General features: G+C 39.0%; 1 protein-coding gene across 1 annotated transcript in view; it reads right to left on the bottom strand.

Moving 5' to 3' along the window:
• LOC136857380 (uncharacterized) overlaps positions 1-25,331 on the bottom strand; it is a 59,473-nt gene that overhangs the window by 12,090 nt on the left and 22,052 nt on the right. Inside the window, exon 2 of the mRNA XM_067136014.2 lies at positions 24,902-25,008. Coding sequence (XP_066992115.1) covers positions 24,902-25,008 — 107 coding nt within the window. The remainder of the gene's footprint in view (positions 1-24,901; positions 25,009-25,331) is intronic.

Genomic DNA, 25,331 nt, shown 5'->3' with positions numbered 1-25,331 from the left:
AGAAAAAAAAGAAAAAAAATTTATGCAGGTGTAAGATTATTTCTTTTGAACATTATTAATTAGATATGTAGCAGGCTCAATTTGGACATTAAATACAATTTAGATTCATTAAAACTGTATCAGAAAATCAAAATTAAACAAGGTAAAATACACAGAAACTAACAGCAGGATGTGGACAGTGGAAGGAACCCTACGAGGTAGCGGAAGGAACCCTACGAGGTTGTGGGTCGAAGAACTTTTGTGGCCAAAACTTCGACCAAAGAATAATTTAGTAACATCTACTTATAGTAAATATTTATTATAAAACATCTAAAAAGGAAAATGAACACTACCGTTAACATTAAACACGAAATTAAAAAAAAAACCCTGAAGTTGCAGTTTTACAATCTTAGTGATGCTAGTCTTCATGGAAAATACTTGTAATGTGAAGCGACCGCCTTCACTAAAAAAAAAAACAGGTCGAAGGTTAATAATTCCAAAAGAAGCAGATTTACTGAGGTCAAGCTTAATGAAAAATTAATTTAAGTCATTAAAATATTATAAAAGGCTTGCCTCATGGCAACATGAAGAGGGATGTAAGACCTCTTTACACCATCGTAAATCACAATTGATTTCCTGGTGGAAAAATCGACCGGCAAACTCCTGTGACAAACTAAAACATGAAATAAAATAAAGTTACATTAGGAAATTTAAGATTTGCTTACTCCAAGAGAAGCCAGAGCTCCCATAGAACACAGAGTTCCCGGACAACACATCTGCTCTACATGATGCTGAAGACAGAATTAAGACAACCTGCGACACGCTTCCTAAAGGTAGCTCATGCTAGATGGTGCAAACGGAAGCGGCCCTGCAAAATTTATGACCAATGAGCGCAGTTACCTTTTGATTAATTTAAACCAGTGAAATTTAATTTTTTCTATTAGACACTTGTCTTATCGTTGAAAATTTCTCAAAACTTGTATCTTGTATAAGTCCCCAAAAAAAAAAAAAAAAAAAAAAAAGGACACATGTAATACGGGGTGTACCACAATTTTTGACGATAAAATTTAATAAAATTTTTACTTGAAGAAGGCCAAATATATAAACATATATCTACTCTTGCAGCACGTCACAAGATAAACAAAATAAGATGTAGAGACTGTCCTTGTTTCTTGTTGGTACTGCTCCCTGTTTCCACACAGACCTGTCATTTTGTTAATCTCATTATGTGCTCCTCTCTCTCTCTCTCTCTTCATCCACCTTATACGAAGTCTGTCTCCTCGCATTTTGCCCAATCTTCGGCATCAGTAGAATGAAGACATCTCCTCCCTCTGTCAGTCCATCCACTGCTTTTTAGGTCAGAAAAATAGGAACTTAAAGAGGAACACTTAAAAGGAAAGACACAGTGACAGGGCAGTGCAGGAAGGGGGAGAAAAAGAAAGAAAACTTTAAAGGACAAGGGCAATCTCGACACCTTCATACAGACTGGCAATGCTGATGATGATTTTCCCTGCACCTGTTCAATACCCGGTCAGGCTGTACGCTAGAAATTCCTGTGCATCGAACCGCAACCTACAACAGATCGTTCACGATCACCGCCATGAGCTGGTGAAATGAACTCCCCAATGACATCAGGGAAGCTAAATCTAAGACAAAATTTAAAATCCTTTGCCAGCGTCATCTTTTAAGCACTTCCAGTCTTTCTTGAGTGTGAATGGGATGCATGAATGAGAGTGAATATGGTTGTTTATTGCAATGTGTTCCTGTATATAATTTAGTTATACTTCACTCACCTTAGTTTAGTTAGTGATACTTTAGTTGCTTTAGTTATACTTTAGGTTGTAAGGATTTCATATGTTTAAATTTTATGTAAAATATACATTGTATATACTTGAAGTGGTTAAGTGTAAGAAAGGGCCGGGAGCCCTAACTTCGCCACAATAAAGACGCTTTAATAATAATAATAATAATGTTTGTTGTTTAAAGAGGCCTAACAGCTGGGTCATTGTCACCTAATGATACGAGGTATAACGAAATGAAGCAATAATTAAAACTTTAAAATGTATTCCACTGACTTAAATCTAAAACGAATGATGATGAAACAATTACCATGGATACAAAACAATCAGTTTTGTTCTCAATTTGCTTACCGTCGCACCAACACAGATATAACTTATGGCGACGATGGGATAGGAAAGGGCTAGAAGTGGGATGGAAGCGGCCATGGCCTTAATTAAGGTGCAACCCCAGTATTTGCCTTGTGAGAAAATGGTAAACCATGGAAAACCATCTTCAGGGCTGCCGACAGTGGGGTTCGAACCTACTATCTTCCGAATGCAAGCTCACAGCTGTGCGACTAACTGCACGGCCACTTGCTTGGTCAAAACAATCAGTGGACCCAATTCACTGTCCCTTATTTTCAGAGATGATGCTTGTTGTCTAAAGGGGTCCAAACACTGGCCCCGCCCCTCATAATAGTACCAATTACTGATAAAGCAGATCCATGATGTTTTTCTATAGTAATAATAATCGCAGGTATGAAAACTCATGGTGTTCCTTGCATAGTGGTACTAATCATAGGTAATGTACACAGGGTATGTCATACATAATGGCGCTACTCAAGGCAACTCAGTGTTCCTCACGTAAGGGTACTACTCACAAGCAATGTAGACTCATGGTGTTGCTCACATAGTGGCACATAGTGGTATTAATCACAGGCAATGTAGACCCACAGTGTATCACACATTATGTAATACCTTTTTTTTTTTTTTTTTTTTTGCTAGTGGCTTTACGTCGCACCGACATGACGATGGGATAGGAAAGGCGTAGGAGTTGAGGGAAGCGACCATGGCCTTAATTAAGGTACAGCCCCAGCATTTGCCTGGAATGAAAATGGAAAACCATCTTCAGGACTGCCGACAGTGAGATTCGAACCCACTATCTCCCAGATGCGAGCTCATGGTGTTCCTCATGTTCCTCACATAATGGTACTACCCACAGGGAACACAGAACCTACGGTGTTCATCATATAATGGTACTACTCCCATAAGGATCTTCCCCTGATGATACTAATGACAGACCCAGCTGGAAGCAGTAGCGGTATGAGTTCAAGTAGTAGTGATTATTGCTCTCAGAGGGAGCACAACCAGGCACATGTACAGAGGGGTCCAGAAAAATGTAGACAGTTTTAGATAGCAAATATCGTTGCAATTCTTGTACTGTAGCGTAGTCCATTGTTTTCGTAACAATTTAAGAGAGGTAACTTAGAGGGTCCACCTTTTCAATACAAATAAATGTTATAATGGTTAACAGTTTAATGGTGTGACAATCTTTTTCAGCATATGGCAGTGCAGCAATAAACGAAGTAAGATTGTCATTTGAGCAACGCAAGGCCGTACTGAAGTGGTACAGAAAGTACGAAAACAGTGGCAATGGGGTAATGTGTACGGAACTCAACTACCAACACGTACAACAATTTATTGTATTCAGGATAAATTTGAAGCTGATGAAACTGTTCAAGATGTGCATAAGAAAAGGTCTGGCCAACCATAAACATCAACAAGTCCTGTTTCCAGCGCTGCTGTTTTGCAACATTTTACTAGGTCACCTCAAAAATCTGTGATTCAGGGTGCATGTGAAAGCGGGGTAAGCCGATCAACTCGAAAGCATGCTTTGCGAGGATGAACGGTTTGCAAGGATGGTTATCTGGTCTAACGAAGCACAATTCAAATTGAATGGTACTGTAAACCTCCATAACTGCATGTACTGGACTCCTGAAAATACTCACGTTCACATGGACAAACATGTTAATCTACCCAGTTTTGACGTGTGGTATGGTATGTCATCGCGCGGTTTGATCGGCCCATTCTTCTTCAAAGGTACCGTCCATCCGAGACATGTTTAGAAATGAAGGATTTCACCTACAACAAGATGGTGCTCTGCTCCACTATCACAGAGTTGTCAGAGCCTACTTGGATGAAAATGTACCTGGACGATGGATAAGGTCGAAGAGGAGCTGTTGAGTACCCACCGCGGTGTCCAGACTTTACAACTCTTGACTTCTACCTATGGAGGACCGTGAAAAATGAAGTTTATCGACAGAAGCCAGCTACACTGAACGAGCTACAAAAAACCAACAAGGCGTCCTGTGCGGCTATCACGCCGGCAACACTCACAGCCGTATTTCGGTCAGCAGTTCAGCAGCATCGACGTTGTTTGCATGCTAATGAGGATCGCTTTGAACACACAAAAATAACCTCCCACCGTGCAAGAATTGTAACGGTATGTCATTTTGTTCCACTAATATTGACTATCAGAGAGTGTCTACATTTTTCTGGACCCCTCTGTAGTAGTACTAATCACGAGATGTTCGACCTATGGTGTTCATCGCGTAATGGTACTAATCACGGATGGTCTCATTTCGTCGCCTCTTACGACAGGCAGGGGATACCGTCTCCCACCCACGGGGGGTATACAGATTGGCTCTCTCATCAATCCCAGTTCTACATCCATCTCTTCTCAGCCCCAACAAGTTCGCTTCTGCTTTTAACCTTCATCAGGAGACAGGTTTCAGTCTTAACTGATCTTCAGTCTTGATTTGGTAAGTGTAGGATAAAAAGAAAGCCAAATAAAGACAGGAAAATGGAAGAAATAAAAAGATAAATACATGTGCTATTACTTACACTGACCTGATGGATTCCTTTTCTCATTTTGTGTTTGTCCTAGCTAATTCAGTCTTAGTCTTGAATATTCATTTGCACAGTACAGTTGTCCAAGGTCATTATAGGAGTACATATACGAGTTTGGCCTAGTCTTTTTTTGAGATGGCGCTTTGCATAAAGATCTCGAAGACGCATCTGTTTTTCTTTTCTTTTTTTTTTTTTGCTAGTGGCTTTATGTCGCACCGACATAGACAGGTCTTATGGTGACGATGGAATAGGAAAGGGCTAGAAGTGCGATGGAAGCGGCCATGGCCTCAATTAAGGCGCCTGGTGAGAAAATGGTAAACCACGGAAAACCATTTTCAGGGCTGCCGACAATGGGATCCGAACCCACTATCTCCTGGATGCAAGCTTACAGCTGCGCACCCCTAGCCGCACGGCCAACTCGCCTGATGACGCATCTGTTAATGGTAATGATGTTTGTTCTTTAAAGGGGTCTAATAGCTAGGTCATCAGCCCCTAATGGTACGAGGTGCAAGAAAATGACACTCCCTTACCCTTGGATGGTAATGTGCACCAAATGCTAAAGGAATCTTCGCGGAGTCCTTTTCGGATGAGCTTGGGAAGAGGGTTTTCGAGATGTTCAACTTCTTCCTTGCTAAGCAGCAAGTGTTCGAAGGAATGGCGATTTCAGTACGGTGCTTTCTAGTGGCTTTGATGTATGGGCTTCTCAAATGCATCAGTCTTTTGCAAATATTTATATGTGGAATGAAAGCCTCTCATTGAGCTTCAAAAATTCCAAGTCATTGTTAGATTTTTCAGAGGTGCATACTGGAATGGGTGGATAAACTGTGGCCACACATATTGGTCAAGTATATTTAGAAGGGGTGAACTAACCAACTGGTTCAAATTTCTTGAGAGCTGATTGATTACTGCAGAAGGATTTAGTCTTGATATGTTACCCCAAGGTACCATATTGTTTCATTCGATGAAATGCACTCTATTGTATTCCCATCCACTGTTGTGAGAGCAGAGGTGATCAGCTGACTTTTATGCATAAATATGACCTTACTCTTTGTAGTACTGGGCCGATGACCTTCAATGTTAGGCCCCTTTAAACAACAATCATCATCATCATCATCAAAAATAAGCGCCGTCATATTTGCCATACCCGGGATTAAGTTGTACCCACATTGCTCGGCTATTTCTCTTTCACTTAGTTCTCTCAGAACATGATCGACTGCTAAATTGAATAGTATATGACAGAGGGGAGCACCCTGAGCAATGCGTTTTTTGATCGGGATATGACTTGTTCTAATTGTTCCATTAATTTGTATGCTGGTTGAATTTTCCTTAAGGAGATTAATAATTAGTGTTCTAAGTTTTTGTGAAACAGGAATGGTGCTTAAAGTTACATTATCAAATGCTTTAGAGATGTGTAGGAATACAATGCAGCAATCCCTCCTTTTAAGTTTTGAGTCTTTCATGCACCTCTCTACAATAGATGAATTAATAAAAGTTCCCATCAAGATACAGAACCATTCTGATTAGGACTGAGTAGGACATTTTTCTGAGCATTTTATCTATTGCTCTTTCAACACTTCTCCATAATATGGAGTAGATTGTTATAGGGTGCCAGTTCTGGACATTTTCTCGATCTCCACCTTTATAAAGTAATGTTGTTCTAACTTGGCCTTAAGATGTATTTGGTCTTTAGATGTATACCATATGATTTCCAAACTTGTTGATTGGGCTTACCAATGGCAGTAGAAGCAACAGCTTTGGAGATATGTGCAGCAATCTCTGTTTCCAGCAAGTTATCGCTGCAAATCATACTTCCAAAGTATCAAAAGTATCTTCAATTTGCTTTCCAGTTAATTGTAAAGGAGTGTTGTTTACAGATGCACCTCTAGCAGGTTGTTTCAGTACGTGGGTCTTGGACACACTGATTATCAAGTTAAATTTATGACATGAAATTTCTAGTTCATCAGAGATATTACACTAAATTTTCCATTATATCAGCCATGAAGCATACACTGTCAGCACACAGAATCTTGAGATATGTGCTCAGCGGACTTCAGACGTAACAACACGAGAAATAATAAGGGACATGTCATTATTTAGAAACTTTTAAATATCTCCAGAAAAGTTAATTCTATCTCAAACGTGTATATCTATACTATTAATAAAAATGAGGTTGTGTTTGTTCCGGATAGGCTCAGAAACTACTGGATCAATACGCTGAAATTAGGTAAGGATATACTCGTAGCTTGGAATAGTGAGTCACACAAGGGACATTTTTTAAAATTTTGATATATTTCACTGTTTCAAACTAATTGTTCTTTTTTACAGGGGCATGTCCCAAATTTAGGCAATTAATGGGCAAATGGTAGGCCCTATTGAAAAATGTTCACTAGGCGGCCTTGAAATTAAAATTTTCTACAGGAAACGTTGCATGCATTTTCTTCGTAATTCTGATAGTTTAATATACATAAAAACCGCACGGAGGAAGCTGATTCAATACTGAATTACTAATCACAATTACTTTTAACTCTGATGGTTTTCGAGAAAATTCAGCTTTCTTGTGTTTGCTGTGGTCGCCTATACTAATGAATACGCTACCAGAACTCATTTTGTGTTTGTCATCATTCTTGTAAAGTACTTGTTCATTTGTTAACAGGCCAGCTGAAGAATGAGCTGCGGAAAGCATTTGGAGGCTACAGTTGTATTGTTGAGAGTGTTATGTCATTTTCATTTCCCCTTGTCCAGCTCCTGCCAGGTCGGGGTGTTATGGCACTTCTCTCCACTGTTACCTCTCCTTCCACCACTCTTCTTCAGTAATTGTATTCCAGTCCAGTCTTCTTATTCTTATATTACTGATGATGATGCTTGTTGTTTAAAGGGGCCTAACATTTAGGTCATCGGCCCGTAATGTTAAGAAATGTGATGAAATGTAATGACAATTTAAAAGTTCAAAATCATCCACTGACCAGAATAAAAATTGTGATGATGAAGGATGGATGGATATTAATTTAAAACTATCAGTGGATCCGACCCAGAAACTATCGTAAAACAATAGTATTACTGACCAAGGGACTGCTTCTGAAGCACAAACCTGAATCGATAATGCTTGTTGTCTAAAGGGGTCCAAAATCCAGGTTAACGGCCCCTCATAATTGTACTTATCGGTAGTAAAGTAGAACCATGATATTTGTTATGTTGCAGTACTAATCAAAAGTAGCACAGACTCACGGTGTTCCACACATTATGGTACTACTCACAAGTATTGCACATCGCACTGGTAACGCAGACCTATGGTGTTTCACATAATGGCGCAACTCATAGGCAACACAAACCCATGATGTTACTCACCTAGGTTTACTAATCACGGGCGCCGGTATTCCCGTGGTGTTTCTCACGATGGTACTAACCTCAGGTACTGGAAAACCCATACAGGCTCACCTTCTGTTGCTACTAATCACAAACCTATTGTGTACCTAACATAGTGGTACTACTCGCAAGTAAAGGTGACTCATGGCGTTCCCGGCGTGATGGTACTAATCACAAGTACTTTCATGGTTCTAATACAATCATCCCCTGGTCGCTTCTTACAACAGTCAGGCGATACCGTGGGTGAATTCTTCATCTGTGTCCCCCATCCACAAGGGTTTCTTATACTGTTCTTGACAGAGTCCATCCATCTTGCTCTGGGCCTCGCCGTAGTGTTTTATTCTCCGAGTAAATTAACCGTAAAATGTGACGAAAAGTGCGGAAAATGTCGAAAATTAGTGAAAAATGGAATGTTGTGTGATTCATGTGATCGATGGTGGCATTATAAGTGCGGAAATTGCCCTAGAGACGTAAAAACTAATGAAAATGTTGACTGGATTTGTGAGCAGTGTGTTCGGAATGTTGTTGTTGGGGACGGCGTTGACGAAGCACCGAAAACAGTCGATGAGGAATATAAAAGTGCATTAGAAATTATAAACATTCTAAAAAAGGACAATGAGACTCTTAAAGTTGAAAATCAAGAATTAAAAGAAAGACTGCGATCGCTAGAATTTGGGACTGACCATTCTTTGAGTGATATACCGGTACAAGTAACAAACTCGAGCACGTGGTGTCAAGTAGTTCGTGGATGGCCGGCTAAGAAGAAATCTACAACTGAATTGCCGGAAATAAACATCAGAAATAGGTTTTCTGCCCTAAATAATTTAATTCTGGAAGAAAGTGATCGCGCGTGTGAAACCAAATCATCGCGATCCGTTGCCGTGCCGAGTTTAAAATTTAGGCCTAGAATTCAGATTCAAGACCCAGGTAGGCCTAAATCAGCGAAGGTAGCTGTGTTTGGTGATAGCCAAGGAAGGGGAATTGCGGGAGTGATAAACGACGAGAATATAGCAGCAACTGGAGAAATATATCCAGGAGCTTCTATCAGCAGTGTTGTGGAAAACGTAGAAGCAGCAACTAGGAACTTCGGGAGCGGCGATGCAGTGCTTATCATCGGTGGGACGAACGACGTAGCTCGCGACGACGCCAAGAATGTAAGATCACAACTTAAACATACACTAGGGAAGCTGACCCACACTAACGTTTTTCTAGTGAACGTGCCCCACAGGCATGATTTGAGTAGAGACTCGTGTGTGAACATTGAAGTGGACAAGGTCAATACAGATATTGTTAAAATTTGTAAACATTTTCGGAATACTCAGGTTATTGAATGCAGCAGTTTTGAGAGATACTGTTATACAAAACATGGCCTCCATCTAAACAATTCAGGTAAATGAAAGATAGCAAATATTGTTCTAGATTTTATTAATCTTAAGATATGTACTGTAAAACAGACAACTCCCTTGAGTTATAATACTGACCAGGAAAACTAGTAGAAAGAGCCAGCTGTACTTCAAGCTGGCTCAGTCAACTAGAAAAAGAAACTCAGGATAGTAAGGAATTTCAAGTTACCCAATTGCAACAGTCAAGTTTTAGGGAGGAAGGGAGTCTGAGATTGCTCTTGGTAAACTGTCAAAGTGTAGTAAATAAACAATTAAAATTCAGTACTTGATGGAATCTTATGAGACTGATGTGGTGATAGGAGTGGAATCGTGGTTGAAAGAAGGGGTGGGTAATAGAGAAGTATTTCCAGAAGGGTACACAGTCTATCGTAGAGACCGAGGAGATAAAAAGGGAGGGGGGGTGTTTATTCTGGTGAAGGAAACTTACTGTTCACATGAATGGTTTACCGATGAAAGGGATGAAATATTAGGGATAAAATTAGTTTGTGATAATATGAAGGAGGTGGGAATTATAGGAACATACAGGCCTGGAAGAGAGGAAAGAGACATGGAAATCTTTGAAAAAATAATAGATTATACTCGTAAAAACAATAATAATTATATGGTAATAATTGGGGGAGATCTAAATTTGCCTGAAGTTGAATGGAAAGGAGCTGCAAGTGAAGCCCATGAACAGAAACTGGCAAATAAGTTAATTTGGGAGGGAGGATTTACACAAGTAGTACAAGAACCGACTCGTCTCAATAACTTACTAGATGTATTCTTGGTTAAACCATGGGAAATTGTTGATAAAACTGAGGTAATTGAAGGAATAGGAGACCATAAGGCTGTAATAAAGGATGTAGGACTCGTACCAAAAAGGCTTAATAAGAGGGTTACACAAGACAAGAAATTGTACAAAAAAACTAAAGTTGATGAATTTGAGACTTACCTTAAATCACAATTCAGTTGTTGGATAAGTGAAGGGAGTAACGTGGATACACTTTGGGCTAAATTTAAAGGAATTATCTGGGAAGGAGAGAAGAGATTTGTACCTGTTAAGAACGGTAAAATGACCTCAGACCCTGTTTATTATACAAGGGAAATAAGAAAATTAAAAAGAAAATGTAGAATAGTAAACAGGAAAATCAAAGAGGGTAGGGAGAGTAGAGAAACTAGAAAACAGCTAATGAGGGAACTGAATAGAGTGAAAAAGGAAGCAAAAGAGAATTATATGAATGGCATACTTCAAGAAGGTAATGACCACAAAGGGAAATGGAAAAAGCTGTATTCATATATCAGGAATCAAAAAGGAAAAGGAATCCAAATTCCTACAATGGTGGGAGAAGGGGGTGAACACTATTTAACAGATACTGAGAAAACAAACCTATTTAGTAGGGAATTTAGAGATTCAGTAGATGATTGTCAAGAGTTGGAAACCGAAACAGAAGATGGAGAGAGACAGAGGGAAGGAAGAAGCTTCTCATTCACAAACGAAGATATTTTCAGAGAAATCCAACTGCTTCAGCAAGGAAAAGCAGCAGGAAGTCATCAAATTACTGGGGAGGTATTAAAGACAATGGGGTGGTACATAGCGCCTTATTTAAAATTTCTCTTTGACTATGTCATAAATAATAGTGTAATACCAAAGGAATGGAAGGAATCTATAATAATACCAATTTATAAAGGAAAGGGTGATAAAAGGAAACCAGAGAACTACAGACCAATCAGCCTGACCAGTATAGTTTGTAAAATTCTGGAGAGTTTAATATCGAAGTACATCAGAGGGATATGTGATGATAAAAATTGGTTCATGAGGAGCCAGTATGGATTTAGAAAGAAATTTTCTTGTGAGGCACAACTGGTGGGATTTCAGCAGGACATATCAGATCAGTTGGATTCAGGAGGTCAGTTAGATTTCATAGCCATAGATCTTTCCAAAGCCTTTGATAGAGTGGAACATGGAATATTATTATAGAAATTGGAGGGAATAGGATTGGACGTAAGGGTTATACGTTGGATAAGAACATTTCTAAATTCAAGGGTTCAGAAAATCAAAGTAGGAAATAATGTATCTCAGGAAGAGAAAGTTTGGAAGGGAATTGCACAGGTTACTTTGAGAAAGCCAGGCCACTAGAGAGGACAACCACCTACTGCACACCATTAGAACTTCATTGACGGTTTCCACTAGATTACTACAATTTACTATGCATCTGTCTTCTACCTAACACAGCTTCTCATATTTTTATATGCGGCCCTTCCGACCCCTCTATAATAAGGCAAAACACCAGCCAACATTATGAAACAATAATGAAGAAAGGGACCGCTAGATTGAGAAGATATTAAGAATGCTGCTATTTCTGAAGCCTTAAATTTAAGGTGTTCTTTCTCCTTATCACAGGCTTTTCACCTGCAGGTTAATTCAGGCTTGGTTTCTCTCAAAATGTTTGCTCCCGCTCTCCTCCTGACCAATTTTATGTGATGGGTTTCCACTAGGATTTTGACAGCGATTTCAAACTGTTTTGTCGTTTTTATAAACTAATAATTTGTAAACTATGAGGTCCACAACCTCACCATGTGCTACTATTATTCATTTCCATCTGCATCATTTGTTTTTCTCATTCCCTTGTTTCTTAGGTTAACGCAGTTTTTAGTATCAATTATTATTTCAAATTAACACCTGTTTCACTGAATTTTGTCGCAATAAGTTGTTTTTTGCTCTGCATATTGATGTAAATATTGTATATTTGTGCTATTTTGTTTCCGTCTAGGCTCTCTTTTGTTTGTTTTTTCATTTGCGCTTTCATTATGTTTTTTAGCATTTTTTCAACTGATAGTATGTAAATTATTCCAACCCCCCTAATTTTTTCACTGAAGATGGCTCAAACGAGCCGAAACATGTCTGAACTTGTCTCCGTCTAATGACGGAATATATGATGTATTGAATAGGAGGATACTTTCATTTTTCGCCATTGTAAAGCAGGGTAGTATAATCGGTCCGTTACTTTTCTTAATATACGCAAATGATTTAGGGAACAATATAACATCAAAAATAAGATTGTATGCAGATGACGTAATTGTTTATAGGGAAATAAACAACATTGAGGATTGTTCAGAATTACAAAGGGACCTTGAAAGTATCCAACAATGGGTTGAAGAAAATAATATGAAGGTTAATGGAGGCAAATCAACTGTTACAACTTTTACAAACAGGAGCTTTAAAACTGAATTTGAATATACTTTGGATGAGGTAGTTATCCCAAAAGATGGCAAGTGCAAATACTTAGGTGTGAGATTTGAAAGTAATTTGCACTGGAAGGGTCATATTGATGACACTGTTGGGAAAGCATACAGATCATTACATGTTATAATGAGGCTACTTAAAGAATGCAACAAAGAATTAAAAGAAAAAAGTTACTTGAGTATGGTTCGTCCATTATTGGAATATGCAAACAGTGTTTGGGATCCTCACCAAGAATACCTAATAAAAGAAATAGATACTGTGCAGAGGAAAGCAGCAAGATTTGTAACAGGGGATTTCAGGAGAAAGAGTAGTGTATCAGAAATGTTAAAGGAACTTGGGTGGGAAACTTTAAGTAAGAGAAGGGAGAAAACTAGACTTATAGGATTATATAGAGTCTATACAGGAGAAGAAGCATGGGGAGATATACGTGAGAGGCTTCAGTTGGAAAGTAATTATATCGGCAGGACTGACCACAAATATAAAATTAGAAGGTATTTTAGCAGAAGCGACTGGGGTAAATTTTCATTCATTGGGAAGGGTGTGAAGGAGTGGAACAGTTTACCAGGGGTAGTGTTTGATCCTTTTCCAAAATCTGTACAGATATTCAAGAAGAGAATAAACAGCAACAGAGAAAATAAATTAAGTGTTAGAGGGCATTCGACCAGTGCAGGTTATTGTAAATAAAAAAATGTGTGTGAATAAATTAATTCCATCCCCTGGTCTAAGGAGTTTGGACAGCCAAAGTAGGGGACTGCCTGTAGGGGTGAAGTACAGTGGGGACTTCGAGGGCCCTGGGACCGCTACGGTAGCTGTGAAGGCCCTTCAGGAACTCTGAAAAGTGGTGGCAAAAGGGGCTTTGGTTAAGACGCAGCAGGTCGTTATGCTACTTAGGATCCAGAACGGGTAAAAAAAAAAAAAAAAAAATAGTAAATAAATAAATGCAATGTAAATATTAATGTTATACCAGTTGTGTAGTATCATTTGAAGTAATTCCACATACTGTATATCAGTTGACTATATTTGTAAGTAGTACAGGAGATATTATAAGTAGAATTTTGTAAACAATATAAATTTATTAAGGACGAGCTGTGTGTTTAATAGAAAACATTGTTAGCGTAAATTGTATAATATTGTATTATAGGAAAAATTTTCTTCTCTTGTTAATTTAATATTTAGTGCTTGACAATAATGTATTTTAGTGTACCATTTGCCACCGAGGTAGACACCTCATTTGCAAATAAAGAGATTTTGATTTGATTTGATTTGATTTTGCCCTCTTTCCTTCTATCAGCCTCCAACACTTCTTTTGGTTTCCTTCCCTCCTCTGTGTTCATAACATGTCCAAACAATCTCAATTTATTCTTCTTCATCCTATCACTCAGTTTTTCTAACCCTATCTCTATTCTGACCTCAACATTTCTTACTCTGTCTTTCCTCGTCTTCCATACCATACTCCTCAGGAACTTCATCTCACTGGCCTGAATTTTACTCTCATTTCTGTTGTCAAAGTCCAAGTCTCTGATGCATATGTTAGGGGTATAGGACATTTTGTACATTATCTCTTTACATTTCATAGGAACTTCTCTGTTCCACACCACGTTCCTTATATTCTGGTAGAACATATTTCCTGCTTGTACCCTTCTGCTGATCTCCTTATCCAACCTTGTATTATTTCATTTCCCAAAGATCTGAAGTATTCAACAACCTCAAGGTTTTGTCTGCTCATACTAACCATTCCTTTTCTTTCACCTCTTGTCATCACCACTGTTTTGCTCTTCCTCACACTGATTTTCATACCATATTTCTCAATATTGTCATTTAAAGCCTCTATTTGGATTTACACTTCTGTATGATGACTCCCATGATCACTATGTCATCTGCAAACAACAATATTTTCATATCCCTTCTATACTGTGATAGACTATCACACCCTCACACTACATGTAGAAGTGAGAGATATTATTGTCAGTATTCGATTTATTATTATATTTATTATTATTATTATTATTATTGTCAGTATTTCAGTTGTATATTTTGTCATTAATATTTGTAAGCTGGGGGGTCTCCATATATGTAGTATGTAATTTGTTTTGTACAATGGCTGGGAAACATTGCTATATTGAACTTGGAAACTTTGCATGAGTCCTATATATCCTAGTCTGATGAGATGAGTTTGTTGTTGTACTCGGAAAGTTATATGACTCATGTGAAACACCCCAGAGTTTGTTATTTTCTTGGGAGCAAGTAGTAGTCCAGGGTGTGCTTGACTGGCTGGCCAGGATCAATCTCGGCGTATCATGTGAGAGCTGAGGTCTTTATATACAGTAGAAGTCCGCTATAGCGAGTACGGCATATAAGGAGAACCCCATTATACCGACAATATTTTGCTGTCCCTTCAAAATTCCTATATTAAACTATGTATTATCCTTCAGTTACAGCGAGAGCCCTATCACTGACGCATCCGTTATTACGAGCGATTAAGCGCGCGCGATTTTTTCCGTTATCGATATACTATATACACCCCAGCGATTATGTTGCATGCAATCAATTATCTTCAGTACCATTTCCTCGCTATGTCCCTAGCAAATTCTCTTGTGGACATTCGAAGGCAATAATAATACCAATATGAATGGTCTGTTTTTGGACATTATAAATTTTCCAGCTAACTCATTCTTGTTGCCAGCGTTTCGCCCCCATGTGCTAGGCTGGGCTCATCAGTTGGTACCTAGCACACCTATATTGGTATTATAAATTTACTCATTCGGAACAAATGTTTCAGATTCCCTATGGGAATCCACATCTATATCAATCGAAGGCAATGTCGGAGTCTATTAGTAATACCCATCGACTGCTGTTCCGTAAAGAAAATTCAAAATGAAAGAGAACATATTTTCCTAAAAATGCATAAATAACATGTCCGATAACAGCTCTTAACGACCATTTATATTGGTATTATAACAGCTCTTAACTCGTTAAAAATAAAGGCTGACTAAACGATCGCTTAATTTTAATGCTAAATACTGCAATTAAGTAAAAATGGGATACACCTCGAGATATGGCAGAATGCATACCGGTAATTGATTTCACAGGTTAGTTAATATTTTCTTGCGCCTGGTTAAATTACGGAAAGGCTATTATTTAAATTTATAGCGAGTAGGTTATCATTTCTCTAGTGGCACTTGAAGTATGTTTTTATCATATTTATAGTTGGTTAAGTTAGGATAGGTGATGCTGTTTGAATAAGGAAACTGAAACATTTGCCACAAACTGCGATCGATCATCTTTGGTACGGTATAGTTTTCTCACTATGTGCATGTGTGAGCTCTCTCGTCAACATTCGAAGGCGATGTTGGAGTCGATTATTAATATCCAATGACTGCTATTCTCTAAAGAAAATTCGAAATAAAAGAGGATAACAAGTTTTCGTAATAAATGCGTAAATAACGTGGGATAGCAGTTGTTAACTCGTTAAAAATAACGGCTGAAGTAAACGATCTCTTAATTTTAATGTTATTTACTTTAAGTCAGAATGTGATACACCTCAAGATATGGCAGAGTACATCATTGATTTCAGAGGATAGTTCATAGTTTCTTGCGTCTAGTTATATTTCGGAAAGGCTAGTCACATGTAAATTTTTAGTGAGGATAACTCATTTCTCTGCATACGTTTCATGACATATATACGATTAGGTTAGGTGTCGCCATTTGAAGAAGAATAGCTCTGGAGTGATACTACCATATTTTTCCGAATCAAAGACGGTTTTTTTCCCCTCAGAATCTCATGCGAAAAATCAAGGATCGTCTTGCATTCGCGGCCTAACAGTAATGAATACCATGGCAACTCTCGCGGTAACCACACTGCTTCTTTTCACCCCCGCACGCGCACGCACACACAAAATTCGTTGACAAACGACCGCCTCTTTATTATACATCGCTAGCCATGACAACCAGTTGTACAGTGCCTGTGTGTAATGTCACCAGATCTCGGGAAATAGTGAAGAGAGAATAACATTCTATTAGCCTCTACAAAAACATTTCTCTAATCTGCAGAATAGAATCAAAACATGCGAGCCTTCAAATTCTTAGAAACGCCAAGGTTACTCAGTGCCAGAATTATAACGCGTCTACTGTACCTGACTCTTAGTAAAATTAAGTTTTATAGACAGCAAGAATATTTTCGTGATGGATAGTCATAAAGATACGTGGAACAGGTATTGCCGGCAAATTTTCAACGAGTTCTCGTCGATATTATGATGCCAATTTTAAGTTAGTGGTTATTAAACACTCGGAAATGTAGAATAATTATGCACCCGCAAGAAAATATGGCATAGGCCTAACTAAAGCCAATATCTGGCATCAGCGTGAAGACAAAGATACAAAAAATGCATTCAGTAGTCCGCAACAAGGACGCTTTACAGAAGTCGAAAATGAAATTGTGAGGTATGTGCACATAAAACGCAAGGGCGTAGAGGCCATACCGTGGCACAATAAACTCGTTCGTTGACTTTCAACGTCTGCGATTAGGCCTATACATCACTAGCCGCTGAAGTTGGCCGAACCCGGCAAGCGAGACGTGCGTGTAGCAGTAGCTGGTTATACAGGGTTATTCACCTAACATGTTACACGGAAATAACTTCTAAACCGTTATCGATATTAGCATTCTGTTTTCATATTCATAAAAGGTACCCATAGTCTTGTAAAACAACGTGCCACTTAGTCTCATGGGGTAATTAATAACCGAGATATTGATACTAATGGAAAGGCACAAATTCATACAGCTGGACTAAAAGTTCACCTGCGTGCAAGTTCAAATATGTAAGTATTTTCAATATCGGACAAGTACTTTTTGAGATATAAATAAGAACAGCATGCGCGGTTTTGTATGCCGCATCAGATGGCGTGAAGTCAGGCAAGCCCTCATACTGACGCACAAGCAGTTTCCTGGGAGTGAGTTCAGCCACAGAATGGATACCAGGCATGTAAGCACCTCGTACACGCACGCACATTAATGGTGTCCCGACATAAACAATCAACACTACCCCACTCCAGTACTGAAAAGGAGGGGAGAGAGTAAAGGGATAGTGTTGAAGGCCACTCCAGTATTGAAAAGCAGGGGAAGGGAGTGAACAGGTAGTGCTGAACACACAGTCTGTGTATTCCGGCGTTATACTGTAACATTGTAATAAGATGGCTCCTATCCTATCGCAGGTGAATCGAGGCCGTATTATTGGCATGTGGGAGGCTCACATGGTCCCCATAGCAGAAGCAATACCATGCAGTCTTAAAACAGTTTGGAAATGGATAGAAATATGGCAAGAACGAGGTAAAGAAGGATAGGTAGACCCCATATAACGCAGCTACAAAATATTCCTAACTACTGTAGTATAAAATACTTTTTGGTTTACCTCTTAATACTGTAATTATCAGAGTAGGTTACTTTTTAATTGTTTATGTTAAAATGCTATTTGTTCAGGGCGTCGACCTATAGAGTTCTTTTGCCCCTACTTGCACAATATATGAACCTGCATGTAATTGGAATTGCGGAAGTGTTGAGTGTTGAATGTGAGGAACGTTAAGGACGACACAAACACGCAGTCCGCAGGCCAGGGATATTAATCATTTACAATTAAAATCCCGACCCGGCCGGGAATCGAACTCGGGGCGGCCGGACGCGTTGCCCCGTACACCGAGGGGCCGGACGAGTAGGTAACCTAATGCTGTACTTCAATACATCCATCACTGTGCCCATTTCGATAACAACAAAGTCTTGTAGCGGGCTGTCTGCAAGCAGTCCATGCAGCAATGCGTTAAGCGAGAAGGTGAGTCATTGTGCCTTCGACACTACCCCTTCACTCTCTTCGCCCATGTTTTGTGCTGGGTTGGCCTTCAACACTACCCCTTCACTCTCTCCCCTTCTTTTCAGTACTGGAGTGGGGCAGTGTTGATTGTTTATGTCGGGACACCATTAATGTGCACGTCTGTACACATGTGATGGGTTTGTAAAGTGTGTATGACAAGCGAAGTCATGACAGGACACGGAGGGTAGATGTTTTTAAAAGGATTAAAGTAAGTACTTTGCCTTGAAAGGAGCATAACGAAAGCTATAATTGTCACTGGTTTTAGTGTACAGTACATATTACTGTATCAGTTGAGAAATAAGCATAACACAAAACACCCGAAGAGCTCCTTCTAGAAAAGCAAATGAATAATGTCCGAGGTAGACTTCATTGGAAATGATCCTAAGGGCGTAGGAATGGGAACATAACAAGGTCTCATCAGTGTAATTGTTATGAGGCAGGCATTTTGGGATTTTATATGTAGAGACCGTGTTGGCAATGAGTTCAGTACTTTATGTGGCAAAGCCATTCGTGGCCAATCGTTGATTGGCTGGAGGCTGAATTATCACAACAATAAAGATACGAGGTGGGTGATGTTTGAATACGTGCGTCTCGGTAAAAAATGAAATGGCGTATGGCTTTTAGTGCCGGGAGTGTCCGAGGACAAGTTCGGCTCGCCAGGTGCAGGTCTCTTGATTTGATTTGACGCCCTACGTGACCTGCGCGTGGTGATGAGGATGAAATGATGATGAAGACGACACATACACCCAGACCCCGTGCCAGCGAAATTAACCAATTATGGTTCAAATTCCCGACCCTGCCGCGAATCGAACCCGGGACCCCTGTGACTAAAGGCCAGCACGCTCACCATTTAGCCATGGAGCCAGACTGCATCTCAGTGATCTGCATACACATTGTGTCTATTTAATTATGTGCTCGAAATATTGACCATCAACGGCAATGCACATTTGCAGTCGTGTCGTGAGGGATGATGTCACAGACCGAAGAGTTTCCCTCGACAATGCAGCACATGTTGTGATGATATGTCGCTTGAGATCCTGTGGGGCCTCCACGTCTAATCCATCGACCGGGGAATATCTCGTTTAAGACTTGCCGGGCCACAATTGAATAGTGGGCAGAAGAACCGTCGTGCTGGAACCACATATCCTGTCGTATGTTAAGGGGTACGTTTTCCAAGAGAACAGGGTGGACAAGATCTTCCCCTCCTATGCCCTCTAATAGCAGCTACACTACCTTATCTTACTATTTCCATTTGTTTGCAGGACGTGTGTCATTCACACTGCGATTGCATGGCAAAATCCACATTTTCAAACACAAAGTCTACTCCAGAACAGTAATGCTTATATGGTCGCACTTTCAGTAATGCATCTTATTGTTCGGGTTCCTCTCCAGATGAACGTGATTAAGACTCGGAGGGGTACAGAGAATAGTTGTTGTTATTTCATCTCTGGGGCTTGGTCATCGTGGTCGTGTAGCCCCATGTGCTTGGGTGTGTGTGTGTGTGTGTACTGTATGTGTGTTAGAATGTGTCTGATAACCTGTGTTATTGTGGTGTCTGTAGTAGTGTACTGTATTTGTAATTCAGGTGAGGAATTGGGACGGAGGCGGCCGTTGTAGTAAGTAAGGAACCATCCCGACATTTGCCTGGAGTAGCGGTGGAAAACCACGGAAACACTTCCAGGATAGGTGAGATGGGTACCGAATCCACCTCTTCTCTGTTTTGCCTCACGGAGCTGAGTGTACCCCGTTCCAGCCCTCCAACCAGAATTAAATGGCTTATAAGAGCCGGGAATTTAACCCGAACCACCGCGGTGACAGCTATGAATGCTAGCCACTACACGTGATTAAAAAACTCGACAGACTGCTCTGCATTCGGGAGAGCGCAGGTTCGAGTCCTGCCTCGTTCAACATGGAAGTGATTTGCATGGAGTCCCATGTTCAACACCAGGCAAATACCGGATAAGTACCTTTGGGATAGGCCACGTCCGACGTCCTTTCCAAATCCTTCCCATTCCCATCCATAGGAAAAGACGCTAAACTGAGCGCAGCCTATTACACATGGATGTCAAAACGAAACAAAACAAAACAAAAAAATAATAATCTCCATTCCCTGTTGTGCGTTTGCCAGTCATACAATAACATTGCACACCCAGGGTAAGCTACGGTATCAATCAATCAATCAATCAATCAATCAATCAATCAATCAATCCTGATATGCATTTAGGGCAGTCGTCCAGGTGGCAGATTCCCTATCTGTTGTTTTCCTAGCCTCGGTACATCACATTATGTTTACAATACATGCCTGGTATCCGTTCTGAGGCTTGCGCGTCAGTATGTTCTTGCCCGACTGCACGCCGTCTAATGCGGCATGTGAAACAGCGCATGCTGTTCTTATTTATATCTCAAAAAGTACTTGTCCGATTTTGAAAATACTTACATATTTGAACTTGTACGCAGTAGAACTTTTAGGCCAGATGTATAAATTTGTGACGTTCCATTTAAAAATATGGAGTTAGTATCAATATTTCGGTTATTAATCACCCCATGAGACTAAGTAGCACGTTATTTTACAAGACCCTGATTACCATTTACGAATATGAAAACAGAATGCCGATATCTTTAACGGTTTAGAAGTTATTTCCGTGTAACATGTTAGGTGAATAACCCTGTATATGACGCTGAGTAAAAGTACTGTAACAATTTTACAGACAGCAAGAATGTTTTCCTGACGGATCGCCGTATTGTAGAGACGCGTGTAATAACCATTGCCGGCAAATTTTCAACGGGTTCTCTTTTCGGGATTATGATGCCAATTTTAAGTGAATGGTCATTAAACCCGCGGAAATAAAAAATAATATTGTGCAGTCGCAAAAAAAAAAATGCGGCATAAAAAATAGTATTAAAATGCGTACTGTACAAGAAAAGCATTCATATGATTTTACAAAGCACTTTTTGAGCTTGAATTGAATTTTTTTAAAGGAAAAAATGGGGTTTGTCTTGGATTTGAAGAAATACGGAACAGTAATTTTTTTCAGAATGAAATTAAAACACTTTCACGTTGTATTGGATTTTGAAAAATAACAAACAAGTCGTAGTGTGGATATCATCCGCGGAAACGCAAGTTTTGAACAAAATGATTGCCATTTCATACCGATTATAATGTGCATGGGGGTTTTCCGACTTTTATACAAAAATCGGATATAACAACAATCCACTATAGCGAGTAAAATTTCTGCTGTTGTGAATTCTCACTATTACGGACTTCTACTGTACTTCGACATCACAGCGGCAATCAACTGATACACACTGTACGGGGATGAAGTAGTGCGGACACACGATACGGGAGTGAAACTGGATAAACGGTACTGGAGTGACACTGTTGCACTATACTGGACTGGACTTCCAACGTTTGTGGAACGTAGTCTTTTTATGTTTGTGAAAAGTGACTGACATACAACGAAGTATTGTATCATTTTGTGGCAGCCTGGTATTACATGTAGCTGAAAGCTGGGAGGTGCTATATCTCAGACTTACCATAATTTATGTTCAGGAACGAAAAGCGTGTGTTGATCAAATGTATATATCTTTACAACAAGTGTTAAAATCAGTGAACACAGTATTACGAGGTACAGTATCTGTGTGATATTATAAGTGCCGATTATAAGAATAGGCAAGTCGTGTTGATACAGAGACAGTGAAAGGTACTTATCTACATATATGTACATTGTTCAACGGACTAACCGCAAATGGTGGCTTAGTTCTCGCTTTCGTTTTCCCACTGTTTTCTTTGTTGTTGTAAATATGAAGTCTTCCAGTAATATTTTGTTTGTGTATTATAAGTGTATTTTGGTGTGTTGATGAGGTGCTCATGTACGGATTTTATTGAGAATATAGTTAGATGTTTTAGAATCAGTGGAGTTATTGATGAACCTAGGTGCAGTTCCTACCTATTTAGTCGTTTTCAGAAGATTATGTAAGGCCTGAAACAGATGTACCAGTACGCAGCTTTTATATACATGCCCTGGGATATAAAGAATTATCATGCTCTATCTAAATTCAAAGGATCCATTCTGGTCAACTTTGGCGCCCATACTACGGACATTTTGATTAATTATGTTTATTAATTTAATTTATTTCAAGTATTTTATTTATTTATATAATTTTATTTATTCAGTCATTTATATTATTATTATTATTATTATTATTATTTATCAAACAATTACAATACTTTGCCTTTGTTTCCTTTAGAATTTCATCCATAACCATTATAAACAAAAGTGGAGATAATACACTTCTCTGTCTTACTCCAGTTTGGTTTCTAAATCAATCTGTTCTGCCTCACTGGAATCTGGACACAACTGAAATAATTCTTATACATTGCTTTCATTTGTTCCCTTGATTGCCTTCCACACCCTTTTCCTTCCAGTGTTTCCCACACCTTTTCTCTATTAACACTATTGTATGCCTCCTCTAGATCAAGGAATACCATCACCAGATTTTTTCCATATGACCACTGTTTTTCTATCAATAATCACTGTAGTGTAATTATTCAGCCATTTTCATTATCATTGTCAATATATTATATTCACATGTGTCTATCTTTATAATATTGTATAGGTATAGGATTCATATTTAGTGAGTTTATAATTCACAATTAATTTTGTGCCATTAACCATTTAAATCCTTGCTCATAAACCCACACGAAGAGCACGTACTTCCAGTAACATATTCATTGTATCTGTCCAAAGTATTGCAGCTACTGTATAACCTGGTAATAAATGCTTCAAAACACATCTGGATTGAACTTCTGAATTACACATTTGTTTGCCTTTTCAGCCTTCCAAGGAATTCTTCACCAGTAACATAGCTCAAACGAATCAATGTTTGTTCCACTTCGCTGATTTATGGTCCAGCTTTCACAGCCATACATAGCTATGAGAAACTACAAATCTACATGGTCATAAAAGTCATAATAGGAATGGCTGGTTAAAAACCAAGGCCCCAAATGCCCAAATACCACTAAGCCAGAATAAAACAATGATTATTATAAACATTAAACTTTCTATTCTTCTTTTTCTTTTCCTTCTTTTGGTCTACTTTAGCCCTCAGGAGACAACTGATTTGGTCGAGCTATGATTGATAAATCCAAGGGGTTTCAGGAAAACCCTTTTCATTCTGCTTTTCCTGAAACCCCTTGAATTTATCAATCGTAGCTAGACACACATCTCCATTACACTCTTGCTCTTTTCTGACCCCGATGGCATTAGGTTGCAAGGCCTAGGGAGTCTTTCATTTTCACGCCATTCATGACTCTTATCTTCCTTTGGCTGATACCTTCATTTTTCAAAGTGTCAGTTCCCTTCCATTTTTCCTCTCTGATTAGTGTTGTATAGATTATGGTTGCCCAGTTGTACTTCCTCTTAAAACAATAATTGCCAACACCACTTCTTTTCTTCATCAGTAGATTCTCGTTCATTCTCGTGAGGTGCCAATAAAACTTCAGTCTCCTCTTATGTACGGTACCTGTGATCTTCTCTGACTGTTTGTATAGATTTTCTCCAAGCACCATCAATTTTTTTTTCCTAAGATCTTTCTCAAGACTTCTATTTATTTCTTCTCTAGCTCCTCCATTTCCTTTCTTGTTCAGTATCAGACATTCTGAACTGTAGAATCCCTCTGGTTTGACAACCGTGGTATAGTGTAGAATCTTTGCCCTGTAAGATATTGTTCTTTTGTTGTATCTATTCTGCACTGATCTATAGGCTAGCTCCTTCTTTCTGGCATCCTTTACTTGATTCTTTATCAAGCCCATTTGGCTGGATCCCTTCACCAAGATACCAACGTCTTGATTTCCCCCATACTTAGTTTCCAGATGCTCTTCTTTTATCAAGTTTGTATTCCATGTGCTTTGTTTTCTTGTATGAGATCCTAGTCCTGTGTTTTCTGCGATTTCATGTAATTTTTCAAGCCTTGTTAGGGCTTCTTCTTTATCCTATGCTAGTAATGCCATGTCATCAGCGAACTCTAAGCTGGCTGATTCTTCTGCAGCCAGTCATCCCTGGTCTTTTGAAAGTGTAGAAATGCTGTAGATAAGCACTTGCTGATGTGTAGCTTCTTTAGAGGGAAAAACACCTTTCTTCAAGATGAAATTCATTAAAGTCACTCCAAACAAACGCAGCTACCCCTAAAAATCAAGCTATACAAAATTTTCATTAAGTTTAAGTAAAGAGAAACTTATGTCCTCATGTGGTAATTGTCGTGAATGTTTATTAAACAACACGTTATACATAGATAATGACAGTATTTACAGAAATAGCTTCTCTTTTGGCAGAGAAAAAGAATCTGAAGTGGTAGGCTTTGTACTGCCTTGCTCCATTTGAGACTTACTCCCTCTCCTCCTGTAGTTGCTCCTCCGTCATATTCTTTAAAATGGCCTCCTGCTGAGCTCTCTTTATCTGTGTGAGTACTCCTTCACGTTCGGTGTTGCTGTCCCCCTGTAACATAATACATTCAACATGTCTTAAGCTGTATTAAAAGTATCAGAGTTAGGGACAGGCAAAATGTGAAATTTCATATTGTAAGCCATTTGAAATCCACATTGGACTTTGACAGGGAGATGGACTCTTGCTATTATTAACTGTGCCCTGAAGAAAGTCATGCGAGAATGGGTACAGAAATGTCATGCAAACATCAACACAGGCAAAAATATTACATTTAATTGCCTAGCATTTGCAGAAGATCTTGCATTACTAGTAAGTAGCGTGGAAGAAGCTAATTTTCATATTCAAGAACTAGAGAAAATTGCTGCAAAAATTGG

The sequence above is a fragment of the Anabrus simplex genome, chromosome 1 (assembly GCF_040414725.1).
Source record: "Anabrus simplex isolate iqAnaSimp1 chromosome 1, ASM4041472v1, whole genome shotgun sequence".
Taxonomy (NCBI): Eukaryota; Metazoa; Arthropoda; class Insecta; order Orthoptera; family Tettigoniidae; genus Anabrus; species Anabrus simplex.
This window is presented reverse-complemented; position numbering and strand designations above follow the sequence as displayed.